The sequence below is a fragment of the Caretta caretta genome, chromosome 10 (genome assembly GCF_965140235.1).
Source record: "Caretta caretta isolate rCarCar2 chromosome 10, rCarCar1.hap1, whole genome shotgun sequence".
In the NCBI taxonomy this organism is placed as follows: Eukaryota; Metazoa; Chordata; order Testudines; family Cheloniidae; genus Caretta; species Caretta caretta.
The window spans coordinates 46,139,338-46,153,189 of record NC_134215.1 but is presented as its reverse complement, the minus strand read 5'-3'; the positions used below and the strand labels follow the sequence as shown (position 1 = coordinate 46,153,189).

Genomic DNA, 13,852 nt, shown 5'->3' with positions numbered 1-13,852 from the left:
GCAAACATGTAATATTTTAACAAAACAAGCATATGATTTTTTGAATTGAGTTAAACATTCAAGTTTTTTAAAATCAGGTTTGTTTTTCTTAAAATTGTTTGTAGCTAAAATAGTTAAATGAAATATTTTTTAAAAAAAATTAAATTGACTATGTCAGCCAGGTCAACATGAGGAACTTAAAATATTGGCTTCTGCAGCTAAGTCTGTCGTCTTCACCTTCGTTTTCCTGTTTGTTCATAATCTGGAAAAGAAAACAAGCTTTCCTGCTTTTTCGGGTCCCAAACGATTTCTCAATTTGGAATGAATTCTTCCAAAGGAAGAAAATATTCTTTCTACGCCAGCAGAAGAAGCTACTGCTGTTAAAAGTGAGATTATCACTTCAACAGTCTCTGAATCCAAGTGCTTAAGTGACATCCACCAGTTCACTGGTGTGACTTCCTTTAAAACATCATCAGCAAACTTTCTTGAATGGTTCACCCTTAGCTTTGAAGTTTATTATAGTTGGCATTACGGAGGGATGATTGCCAGATGTCAGTGTCATAGCCAACTCCTGTTCTTCAGCAGTTAAGGTTTGACCCTGGTACTGAGTATTGAGAATATTTGCAAGAGAATGAGCTGGAGACAGTGCTTGTCCCATTTGTTTTTTTAATGCTTGTAATTTAACTCTGTCATCTTTTTAAAAGATCTCTCTCAGTTCCTTCCAAATTTCAGCAGCATCAGCAATAAAACAGCTGTTTCCCTGCATTTTGTTCAAGGCTACAGAAATAGGCTTCAGGATACTCAGCATGTGTTCAACATTTCTCTTAAGCCCAACGTTGAGCACTTTGGCTGTGACAGTGCCATCTATTTTTTCATGCTTTTGTCACAAACTGTCATCAGTTTAGGCCAGTTCTTGATATAGTGCTCAAAACAGTCCACTCCTGAGTTCCATCGCACGTCTTGGGGGAGAGTTAGCTTGGTTCCTCCCACTTTTTTCAGAGCAGCTGCTGCAAAGTGGTTGTTACGGAAGTATTTTGCAATTTCAACAACATTAGCCTTTATTTCTGGAACACTGAAGTCTTTGGCTAGGAGGTGCATCAAATGAGCACCGGAACTGTATGTTGTTAACTTGGGACGCTCTTCACTCTCTTCTAACTAATTTCTTCTCATCTTGGATACATTTGCAGCATTGTCTGTGACCAAGCTGCGTAATAGAAATTTGAATTTTTTTTCACAGTTTGTTATAGCTTTTACTGCTACTTCTTGTAAGTATTCTGCTGTGTGTGGATTTCCTGATGTATCAATTGTATCTGTAAGGAAGACATTCCCTTCTTCTGTTGTCACACAAGCACATACAACAGGATCATTGTGGACATTGCTCCACCCATCAAGACTCAGGTTAACAATTTTACCCTCTAGACCTTTTGCACACTGCTCAATTTCTCTTTCATACACTTTATCCAGCAATTTGCCTGTGACATTTGCTCTGTTGGGTGGACTGTATCCTGGTCTTAATGACTGAACCATGTTAATGAAGTGTGGGTTCTCAATCATACGGAAAGGAGAGTTCGTTGCATAAAGAAACAGGGCAATTTTTTCAACAATTATCTCTTTTTGTAATGTGCCGGTTCTTATCACCAACTTATCTGTGGTTGTTTCTGGATGACGGAGATTTTTTTTCCTTTTTACTACAGGTGTGGCTATGTGACATACATGATGTGACTGAAACACTATCATTGGCAGATAACTCTGCAACTATAGAAAATGATGGTGATCTTGAAGGTGGATAGTCTTCAGAATCCTGTATGTTGAGGATAGAGTCTCCTAAGTCAATGCAGTTATTTAATTATTATTACCATACTGCTCATTTAGTACTGCTCATTGCATTCACTGACGCTCAGTACTACTTTAAAGGTGAAATTGTAAAAGGAAGATCTGCCTATTTCAGCTATTTATTTTTTATCACAACTGTATCTAAAATGATAGTACCATAGAGTAACACCTATATTTTTTGCTCAAACATGAGAATTCAAGAATAGTCCAGAAGGAAGACAGGCAGTCCTTAAGAAAGAAGGATAAAATAAAAAAGTTTACCAACCTGAAGATTCTGCATGTTCAGACATGTTCCTTTCATCATCTTCAACGCAGCTTCCTCCTGAGAAGGAACGCTTCTCATGATGATGTTTCATTTGGGCAACCAGGCCTTGCATTTCTTTGTTGCACTGGTTGCATTTTTCACACGTCTGTCTTACCCACAGGTAGAGGAACTTCATTAAAATATTCCCAAACTGGGTCTCTTTTATGGCCTGCTGCCATTATAGGTTTTCCCTTCTAGTGAGAGAATGGTATGGTAGATTTCAAATCAAGGAAGGCTGCACTCAGAAAGACCTCAAGACTTCTGGAATATGCTGCTCAAACAGTTTCACTTTTGTTTCTCCTGCCTCTCCTTCCCTTCTCACATTCATCTCCAGACTTGTTCTCCTTGTCCAGATCTATTCCATCCCCAACAATCTTCTATTCATTGAACTTTTTGAAACTTTGCACTTTTAGAGAGAGGTAAGGGATTAACTCTGTATACACAAATTTGCAGAGGGTCAGTAGGGTTGAGGTCTGTCATTTCTCACCTCTATATATTATGTATTTATTTAAAAACATTTTTGCTGTTAACAAGCACGTTATCTCTGGAGACACAAATCCACGGTTTGAGAACTGCAAAACTAAGCATCTCTAATGGTATCTTCTAGACTGAACACTGAGTCCCTTTGGGTAGATAGAGTAACTTAAATAATCTATACCAAAGCCCCTGGAACCCCATTAAGATTGGGTCTCTAATCGGTGAATTATTGGAACTCATTTACAAAACTTTTCTTAAACATTACATGACTATATTGTCTCATACTATAGAATTAGAATTTATAATCCCTATTCCGTGATGAGATATCTTTGAGCTATAATGTATCTTAATTAAAACTATAGATAGGTTTTTCCCTCAAAAAGCATTTTATCAAAAAAATCCAATTTAAATTTAAAAAATCTGATTTTTTTTTTAAATCATTGATTTTTATCCACCCTGATATTCAAGAGACAAAATAGCCAGTATCAGTCAGGTTTATGACTAAAACTCAATAATGCTATAGTACAGGGAAAAGTTTCAATGTGATACCAGTCTCTGGGAAGCTGTCTTGTGCAGTGCTGTTACCTTCATCTTACACAGACAAAGTGCTCCCAAAGTTACACATTTCAGCTAGGAGTATTTATAGGATGATTTTACAAGTTACAAAACCCTTTACCTATCATTAAAATCCAGCCCATCATTTTATCCCATTTCCTTAACTTGTTCTGTACCTTTCTTTATTTTTGTTTTGGACACTACAATTCCAGGTACTGGTCTGTGAAGGTACCTCCCTAGCTTGTACTAAGACATAGAATTTATTATATGTTTATGGTCAGTTGTACTATTGCAGCGTATTGTGGGATGCAGCTTAGCATGAGTGAACAGAATTCAGGAAAAATAAGTCAGTTTAGCTCTTACAGCTAACCAGGGATTCATATAATATGGTATAGACTAACCAAACATGAATGTTGGCTAACACTTCGTGGCCTTGCACCTTGTGTACTCAGGTACACTTGTGGAAAATCAGTGTGAAGTCTGTGTAAAATGCTATTGTGATGGTGCCCCCCATAAGGCTTTATGGAAATATGCTTATGAATGTGTGTGTGTGTGTATATATGAATAATATAACTGGAATATGTTTTATGCTACATTTGCCATGTAACATATCTCTGTGAAGGTTATGATCTACTGAATCTATATATCCTATTTGTATGCGTGTATCATTTTTGTATTCAAAGTTATGAATATTGGCTGTGTACTGGCTTGATTTCTAAGTAGCCTTAGTAAGCATTTGGTCAGTCTCTCGAGAAAGGAACGTGCAAGTTAAATGGCCAGTCAAGAAGCACTTAATGGACAATGGATCTTGAAGATGCCAATCCACATGTGAGCTTTCCCAGGCATGTGGCTTGGCTGGTAAGAAACTCAGTCATACATGGACATGTGACTTGTCCATGACTCCAAAACTCCATTTTGTAGCTGGATTCTACACAGGGGGAGAGGAGGGTGTCCACCTACAGGAGAAAGTCTATATAAACCCCTGGGAGACCCCTCCATTTTGTCTTCTGCTGGCTAAGGAGATAGCCTCTCCACCCCTAAGGATACCTGAAAGAAACTGGAACAAAGGACAGTAACTACAGGGGGTGTGAGTGACTGCTGGACCCAGACTAGAAGGAGACTAGTCTGTAAAAGGAAGCTTACTGGGTGAGGTTTTTATCTGTATTCAGTTTTCTTAGACATAGACTTGCGTGTTCTATTTTGTTTTGCTTGGTAGTTCACTTTGTTCTGTGTTACTACTTGGAACCACTTTAATCCTACTTTCTGTATTTAATATAATCACTTTTTACTTATTAATTAACCCAGAGTATATATTAATCCCTGGGGGATGGGGGGCAAACAACTGTGCATACCTCTCTATCAGTGTTATAGAGGGCGAACAATTTATATTCTATGCCACTGTGATGAGTTGGATCACAGAAACCCCCTTGGGACTGCCAACTGTGCCAAGACTACTACTGCCCCTGCTTTCCCTGCCAGCTTGGGACTCCAGCACCCTGTCTTGCTGAGCCAGACACGCTACTCTGCTGCAACACAGACCCAGGGTCTGAACCACATACCCCAAAGCTGCAGACTTAAATGAAAGCAACTTAAGAAGTGTTCCTGCCTTTAACACTCAGATGCCCAACTCCCAATGGGGTCCAAACCCTAAATAAATCCATTTTACCCTGTATAAAGCTTATACAGGGTAAACTCATAAATTGTTCGCCCTCTGTAACACTGATAGAGAGAGATGCACAGCTATTCCCCCCACCCCACCCCCAAGTATTACTACATACTCTGGGTTAATTAATAAGTACTCCGTCCCACCCTCATACTCGGGACAGACAGAAAAGGAGTCCTCTATACATCCCCACAACCGGACTAGGGCCCTGGTATGGCCTGCCATGGATGTAACCCCATGTGCCACTCCCTTGACATTGGCCATACTGGGATCCGTGGGCCATGTACAGAGCACAGTTTGAGAGGCCTCCCATGGAGCAAAGCCAAAGGCCTACACATTGGGCATCTCCATCGGTCTCTCGACCACCAAAGACTGAGCCTCTCCTTATAGTGGACGAGGAAGAAAAACCAGAGGAAGAAGTTCCACTGCCACTCCATTTCTCCCCCTCTTCCCCTGATGAGGCTATCCTGGCTCCACCCCCTACGTCAGCCAACAACTTTAAACACATTCAGGAGCTGTTTCGCAGGATAGCAGACTCCCTCCAGATTCCTTTGGAGGAAGTGAAAGAACAACAGTATAAACTGCTCGACGTCCTGCAGACATCCTCCTCCTTCAAAATAGCCCTCCCAGTTAATGAGGCCCTTCTCGATCCTGCCAAGGTGGTATGACAGACCCAGCGTCCATCCCACCAACCTGCAAGTGGGCAGACAAAAAAATATTATGGTCCTGCAAAGGACATGGAATTTCTTTTTTCTCGCCCCGCTCCAGATTCCTTACTTGTCAATGCCAACCTCGATCCACCCCTTATGACAGGGATTGGAAGCAATTGGTTCTATTTGGCTGCAAAGCTTATTCATCTGCTATGCTCCAATTCTGAATATACAACTAAGAGGCTCTCATGGCCAAATACAATTATCTCAATTATTCCAAAATACAGAAACTCTGCCAAGACTTTCCTGATGACAAAAAGGAGCAACTCCAGACACTCATACCAAAGGATACCATTTGGGCCATAGAGCTTTACAGACTTTCTTGGACTTCACATATGCTGCTGCCCATTCCATTGCAACTTCCGTAGTCCTGAGGCAGGCATCCTGCTTGCACATCTCCAGCCTCCCTAAGAAGGTATAAACCATCATCGAGAACCTACCTTTGAGAGCCCAAAATTATTTGCAGTGCATATGAATGAATCCCTACACTCACTTAAGGGCTCTCTAGCAACTCTCCACTCTCTCGACATTTACCCACTAGCGCTGAAGAGACAACCGGGGAAATATCAACCTGCCTGCAATCCTGACCACCACAGTACACTCCCTATCAACAGTACGACAGAAATCCCCTACCAAGCATAGACATACAACTCCTCAAGGGGCTACCTCTCACACATCTTTGGTCAAACAATTTTGAAGGTGTGGTTGAGGCCCTGAGAACCCTCCCCCTGGTCCAGTCACAAAAACTGTCTCCAACATCCCACCAGTTCGGTGACCATCTAGACCCTTTCTTTGCATCATGGCAGCTAATTACCTCTGACAAGTGCGTTCTAAAGATCATCAAGGAAGGATTGTCCATCCCATTCCTATCTATCCCACCCACCCTTGCTCCCTTCCTGTCGCTCTTCAGGGACCCTTCTCATGTACGCAGTCTACAAGAAGAAATAAACCACCTTCTGCAACTGGGAGACATAGAGCCAGTCCTATCTCAGCACAGGCGGTAGGGTTTTTATCCCCATTATTTTCTGATCCAAAAGAAATCTGGTGGGTGAAGACCGATCCTAGACCTTTGAAACCTAAACAAATTTGTCAAACTGCAACACTTCAAGATGGTTACCCTCTCCACCATTATCCTAGCACTGGAACGGGGAGACTGATTCTCAGTCCTCGACCTCCAAGCCATGTATTTTCACATCACAATACACCCTGCCCACAGATGGTTCCTTCAATTCATCATGGCAGCCAATCATTATCCATTGTAAATGCTTTGAGGCAGGGACTGTTTGTACAGGACCTAGCACAGTGGGGCCCTGATCTCAGTTGAGGCCTCTAGTTTGCTACTGGAATATAAAAGAACGGATTATCGTGCCACCACACTCCTTGATGCTTTTTGGATACAGACTAACACCGCTACTCTCTGATACTCATTATTTGTCATTTCAGTACCTTTCATACTTGGGAATCTTGCTGGTTACTTACTGTAGCAAACGTAACTTTAAGTAGATGAAGTATTTTGTCAGAAATACTACTAAATAATAAAATGCTATGTAGTGTAGGGAGCACTCCTGCATCTTCTGAGATGATCTAATCAGTCAGAATTTGGAGACTAAAAACACCTTTATCTGTAGCCAGTGACATTTCTTACTGACTCACAATTCTGCATTACCAACAGGCTGCCTACAATTAAATCAGCAGAAATGTGCTTTTCACTTCGCTAGTAACTTTCTTCCTTTATGTTTTTAAGGTTCTGCACAGATGAAAATCGGACATTTCCTCAGCCTTCCATGCTGGAGAATCACATCAGCCTCATGCATGGCATCAAAAACCCAGACCTGTCCCAGATGTCCAAAGCAAAAGCTCCAGAGTGTGACTCAACAAAAGTAATTTACATGGTTATACTGAAAAATAAATAGTGGCTTGTGAAGTCCTCTATCCCCCTCCGCCCCCACATTATCCACCTACCAGACTGCGGGGGGAGGTTGGGGTTTATATCCTACAGCAGGGTGGTGGTACTCGGGGCTTTAGCCTCGCAGGGGGCATCAGGGCACAAGAACTGCGCCCCAGCAGGCACTGCCCTCTGGGGCAGGTTGGGCATGTCTTGTGGCTCTCAAACTTTTGAAGGTTTCAGAGGAACAGCCGTGTTAGTCTGTATTCGCAAAAAGAAAAGGAGTTCTTGTGGCACCTTAGAGACTAACCAATTTATTTGAGCATGAGCTTTCGTGAGCTACAGCTCACTTCATCAGATGTACATCTGATGAAGTGAGCTGTAGCTCACGAAAGCTCATGCTCAAATAAATTGGTTAGTCTCTAAGGTGCCACAAGAACTCCTAAACTTTTGAAGATTATCTTATGCAGCTTGGAGGGTTATTAAGTTTGGCCACCTCTATATATACTTACAGGGTTTTTTGAGCTATATCCTAGAAACTAGTGTATGCAGCCAGGATTATTTACAGGAGTATTGTCTTAGTTAACAGTGTAGGTCAGAGAACAACCAGAAGTATTGTGTTTGAACCAAAACTCAGAGTTAGGGATGCAAAATTTATACCCCCGTTTTCACTCTTACATAATTTTAATGGAAAAAACAGAATTCTGCTTTACTGCTGTAACTTTCCGTACTGGGGCTTTGCCAAAAGTAGAATTTTTCTGGAAAGTTTCTGTTCAGCCGTTTTAAAATTATTGTTAAGGAGCAATCAAGTTAGTGGGTAAGTAAAATACCTTTTCTCACCTTATAAACAATTATTCACATTTGGTTTTCCTTTTTGTTTTTTGGTAGGTGGGATGGGTCACACCTTAAAAATGGCTGATCTTTAAAACCTCAAACTTTGGAAGCAAATATTAATGGATTTATAGTGGTAATGACTCTCCCACATGGAATACGCTGTATAGCATGGTTCCCAAACTAGGGACACCGCTTGTTCACGGAAAGCCCCTGGCGGGCTGGGCCGTTTGTTTACCTGCCGCATCCGCAGGTTCAGCCGATCGTAGCTCCCAGTGGCCGTAGTTTGCCGTTTTCCGCCAATGGGAGCCGCAGGAAACGGCGCGGGCCGAGGGATGTGCTGCCACCGCTTCCCGCAGCCCCCTTTGGCCTGGAGCAGCGAACCGCGGCCACTGGGACCTGCGATTGGCCGAACCTGGGGACGCGGCAGGTAAACAAACCGGCCCAGCCCACCAGGGGCTTTCACTGAACAAGCAGCACCCCTAGTTTGGGAACCATTGCTGTATAGTAAATTAATATTTAACAGTCTAATCAATAATCCAAAATATCAAATGTATGTGCCCTATGGGTGAATTAAGAATGATATATGAGCCTTAACTTTTTCACTTCCTGAGGTCTCTGTATTTAGAATGTACAAACTCAGTGATTTCTGGCTTGAACGATCAATTAAGAAGCCAACAGAAGACACCAAAACCCCCTCAACGCCTGTGCACCTCTCTTGTACACACTCACACAGTCCAGGAATTTGATTGTGGAGCACTCCCCCTCCTGAACCGCAGATCTCTGCCTAAAGATTCTTTGTATTTTATCTCATTACTCTTAGTTATAGCTATGTACGCTCTAAATAATACCGTCTCCTTAATGTCTACACCTTCTAGTCTATAACAAACACAGTCCAGGAATTTTTTATTTTATTTTGCACAACCATATTGCACTGCAGTCTCAGGTCCAATTTACTTTGTTGTCACACACAAATTTCTCCCTTCCATTAAATATTTGTATTCTAAATTATTTCCCCGCAGATAACTTAGCTTGAATTTTTTCATTATTTTCTTCTCTCATCACTTCCATTTTTAAAAGGACTATTTTTTCCTATTGAAATACTTTTAATATCCCTGCAATAGGAGAAAGAGGGCTGCTTCTTTCCCCTAGTTAGAGCTGGGTAAGTTATATTTGTTGTATAAATTATTCAACCAATTTCATTATATTTTTTTAACTGTTACAGTCTTAAAAAGTGGGGTAGATTTGTGCTGAGCTGTAGTTGCAGTTGTTTCTTTTATTTGCATTGGGGTAGTGCTTAGGGACTGCAACCCAGATCCAGACCTCCAGTGTACTAGGTACAGTACCAGTGCAGAATAAGAGACAGTCCCTGTCCCGAAGAGGTTAAGATCTAAATAGATAAGTCAGACAAAAGGTTGGGTGGAAAGGATGTAATATACAAGCGGAATGAACATTGTGATAGTATGCAAATGACATGATAGTGCTAGTTATTTTGTTGGTTCCTTTTGCTTTTGTTTATAATTTTGCCATGTGGGGTTTTGTTGGGAGGGGATTAGCTGCTGAGAGAGATGAGAGGGGGAGAGGAGTAGGGAGGGAGGCTGAAGTGGAGAGGCTGAGAAGGAGCTGGAGCAAACAGCCGATCAGCAGAGGGAAGAAAATGTCCAGAGTAAAAATTGTAAAAAGCTGCCAGGAGCGGATGATGTCATCACATCTCAAGTTCTCTGCTTCAGCTGCTTGTCTTTGCTCCTGCTGGCTGAGCTTCCAGCAGTTTTTCTTCCCTAAGATCACACACTGAGGAGAGAATGATTCTAGCAGGCATTCAGTGGGACTACATTCCAGTCTCCTCTGCAGCCTTACCTATTTCCATTCATCTTTGCCATCTTCAGCTTCTTCCCCTTCCCAGTCCAGCTGGTCAAATCAGGCTGTTTTTTCCTTAACAATGTCTCTAGAGAAGCCCTTTGACCAAACCCCTTCTCCATGCCTTGATCATCCCTTTCCTCAGCTGTTTCAGCCTCCTCCATGGTCCTCTCTACCTCTCACCCTGCTAGTCTATCCCACATGCTATCGATAAAATAACATACCTCCCACCTCCTCTGATCACGTTACATTCCTTTTCAAACCCCTTTGTCTTCCACATCAAGTTCAAATTCTTCCCCCTTCAGAGCTCTAGACCTGTCTTCCATCCCTGTTCTCATTTCTCTTTACTCTCCTTCTAACTCCTCCCAAGCCTTCCTTAAGCCTGCACTTACCTCAAGCAGCTGTTTCCTGTGTCCTTCTCCCACTTTCATCTTTGCACCTTCTGTTCTACCCATGTGCGTAGAACTCACTGCCCTGGTGCACCACACCACCTACATCTCCTTCAGATAATTCCAGAGAGCCTTTAACCTGTCCTTCATGTTCCTTTAAACTGTATGGTGTCTGTTTAATTCTAACTGTGAAAAGGTGGGTGAGGTAATATCTTTTATTGGTCCAACTTCTATTGGTGAGAGAGACAAGCTTTTGTGCTACACAGAGTCCTTCTTTGGGTCTGGGAAAGGTACCAGTATTGTTGTAGCCATGTCAGTCAATTCAGCAAGCCAAAGTTCTTGCTCTTAAGTGGATATAATAATAAAGACGTTTTTAACATTTTTTTAGGCAAAATCTCCAAAGAGAGTGTCTGCAGATGCTCCAGGACAGATGGAAACCACTGAAGTTCCACCAGCCAAAAAACTGAAGGCACATTGGAAATGTGCTAAATGTGGATTTGCAACAGATATCAGTACTGAATTTCAGGAACACATACCTCAGCACAAGGCGGACAACTCCACTGCTCAATGCTTGCTCTGTGGCTTGTGTTATACATCTCACATCTCTCTGAACAGGCACCTCTTTATTGTTCATAAAGTAAAAGATCCAGTAGAAGAAGAGGAGGAGGAGGAGGAAGAGGAAAGGGAAAAGTTACAGACAGAGACAAATGAGAATGGACATGAAGAGTATAAGAGAAAAATGAACACTACAGTGGAAGAAGAAAATAGTTTGAAATGCAAAATGTGCAAGAGTGACTCAGTGCTTTGTGCACACAGTCAGAGGTGTGGCGTAAAGGATTCCAGTAGCAATTCTCAGAACAATCATTCAAATGCTACTAAGATTTAAGAAAAGAAAAATTTTTACTCAAAATATTGGGTGGAAATCAAGCAGATTTGAAATATCCTGTTTATTTCGTGGGCTGGACTGTGCTTTCCATTAACTTTTTTAATTTGTAAGGGAAATAAAAACTGCTTCCACCTCCATAGCACTGAATCTCTGCCAGATCAGAGGTGAAAAGAGAAAGCAGGACAAGAATCCCCACTGGAACTTGTCTGACTCCTAAGGATGCAGGAGCACTTTCTGAAGCTGCAGTTTTCTTTCTGAAAATGAGCTCTCTTCCTTGAGTATGTACTGCCTCTGCCTGGAGCGCTAGCCTTGCCTCCTTTCTTTTAGTTTTCTTCTAATATTTAAATTCCCCTTCCAACCTTCTGCTTTATCACTCAAATCCATAAGACTGTGTGTCAACCAAATACACTTGTCAGGACAGTACAAACCTACGTTAAATACTCTTCCATCATGCAGCAGATGCAAACCATGGCTTTTTCATTGCCCTAGAACAGGGGTGGGCAAACTTTTTGGCCCGAGGGCCACATCTGGATATGGAAATTATAGGGCAGGCCATGAATGCTCACAAAATTGGGGGTTAGGGTATGGGAGGGCTCCAGCTTGGGTGTGGGCTCTGGAGTGGGGCTAGCGATGAGCGTTGGGGGTGCAGGAGGGTGCTCCGGGCTGGGACCAAGGGGTTCAGAGGGCGGGAGGGGGATCATTGCTGAGGCAGGGGCTTGGGGCATGGGAGGGAGTCAGGGTGGCAGGCTCTGGATGGCACTTTCCTCAAGCAGCTCCCAGAAACAGCAGCATGTCCCCGCTCCAGCTCCTATGTGGAGGTGCGGCCTGGCAGTTCTGTGTGCTGCCCTGTCCACAGGCACTGCCCCTGCAGCTCCCAGTGGCTGTGGTTCCTGGTCAATGGGAGCTGTGGGGGGTGGCGCTTCAGGTGGAGGCAGCGTGTGGAGCCCTCTGGCTGCCCCTATGCATAGGAGCCAGAGTAGGGATATGCCGCTGCCTCCGGGAGCCATGCAGAGTGGACCAAGACCCCGAGCCTGCTCCCCAGCTGGAGCGCCAGGGCGGGGCAAGCCCCAGACCCCACTTACTGGCGGGAGCTCAAGGGCTGGATTAAAACGTCTGGAGGGCCAGATATGGCCCCCGGGCTGTCGTTTGCCCACCTTTGCCCTAGAAGTATGCCAGGTTCATCTTCTAGTCTTTCCATGAATGTTATTGAATCAAGTTGTGTTATAAATTTAAATCACCATAGAAGAGATTTATTTTGCAGCCTCAGTCATCTTTTTAATTGTTTATATAAATATTGCTAAATCATCTATACTTGTAAGTGATTTACAAAGCACAACATCTCACACACCAGCAAAGGCCATCAACTGGGGAGTTGCCACAGTTAAAGCCTTTGGTGGCCAGACACCAATGTAGCTGCACTGCTGCAAACCCTGCTGAAGACAGAGCCAGTATAAGATTCAGTTAGCACCTGTGCAGTTTGTCCCGGTTTCAGACAAGAATAATCTGCACAGTGCATATTGCAGCACATAAGAGCTTTGCTTGTCTGCACTAGGGAGGATGCACCAGTACTCCAGGGACAGCTGAAATCCCCAGGATAGACAAATAGAACCTGCCTGTTGCTGTATCAGCTGGAGTGGTACAGACTATATACTTTCAATCACAGGAATGAGAAACTCTGCAAGAGAAATGTACTTAATCTGCTGTAGGTTGTTAGCTCCTTGTTTGGGAGAAAAAGATACTGAAGCAGATACTGTGATTACAGTAAGAAAAGTCAGTCTAACACCAGTGTGTGTATCCTTCTGTGCAGCATATAACTAAATCAGACTCATAGCACTACTAACAGCCGTTCCAGTAGCATGGAATGTTCCATACACATGATGAGGCAAGGAAGAGAGTAGCATCCATAAATGTGTTTGAACTGAGAGAGCACCATACTGTAATGCTTCCAGTACTCTAGCTCCTTTGATAGCAGATCTCCCATCTTTACTCAATTTTATAAATTACTTTGGAGACTTTTTATTTCCGTATAGTCATATTGACTCTTCACTGTTTCCGTGCCGTTTCCTTATTTGTTCTCTTCACATGCTTTGTGTAATATAATTACTTCAATACACTTTTTATGTTGAGACAAAATCCCGCTCGTTATTGTTCACTATGACGTTTAACTAATTTAAAAACTATTTATCTTATTGGATTTGAATTGCTTACTTTCTTGTCTTGATGTGTTTTGATACAAACAGTTTGGAACTCTTTGTATTTTTTGATACTGTGTACATTAGCCTAGGGAATGTTTTACAAGGTAGCCTATGTAGAGTAACAATAGCAGGGGTCACTCCCAAACCATCACATATCTATTTAATCTGCAGTGGCATTTGTGCCTTGCTATAATGTTTACTTCAAACTATTTCAAATAAAAGCATCCAAGAACATGCGGATAGGCTCCATTCTATTCTAAGCAGGGTGGGTAAGCCAGTGCAAGGTAC

The 13,852-nt window shown here is 42.5% G+C and overlaps 1 protein-coding gene across 5 annotated transcripts in view; it reads left to right on the top strand.

The window, feature by feature from the left end:
- The window catches only part of ZNF592 (zinc finger protein 592), a 95,337-nt gene extending 81,537 nt beyond the window's left edge, over positions 1-13,800 (top strand). For all 5 annotated transcript variants that reach the window (XM_048866531.2, XM_048866529.2, XM_075132947.1 and 2 more), the window contains 2 exons: positions 7,266-7,401; positions 10,872-13,800. In XM_048866531.2, the coding sequence (XP_048722488.1) occupies positions 7,266-7,401; positions 10,872-11,369 (634 nt within the window). In that variant the 3' untranslated portion in view covers positions 11,370-13,800. The remainder of the gene's footprint in view (positions 1-7,265; positions 7,402-10,871) is intronic.
- The last annotated feature ends 52 nt before the right edge of the window (positions 13,801-13,852 follow it).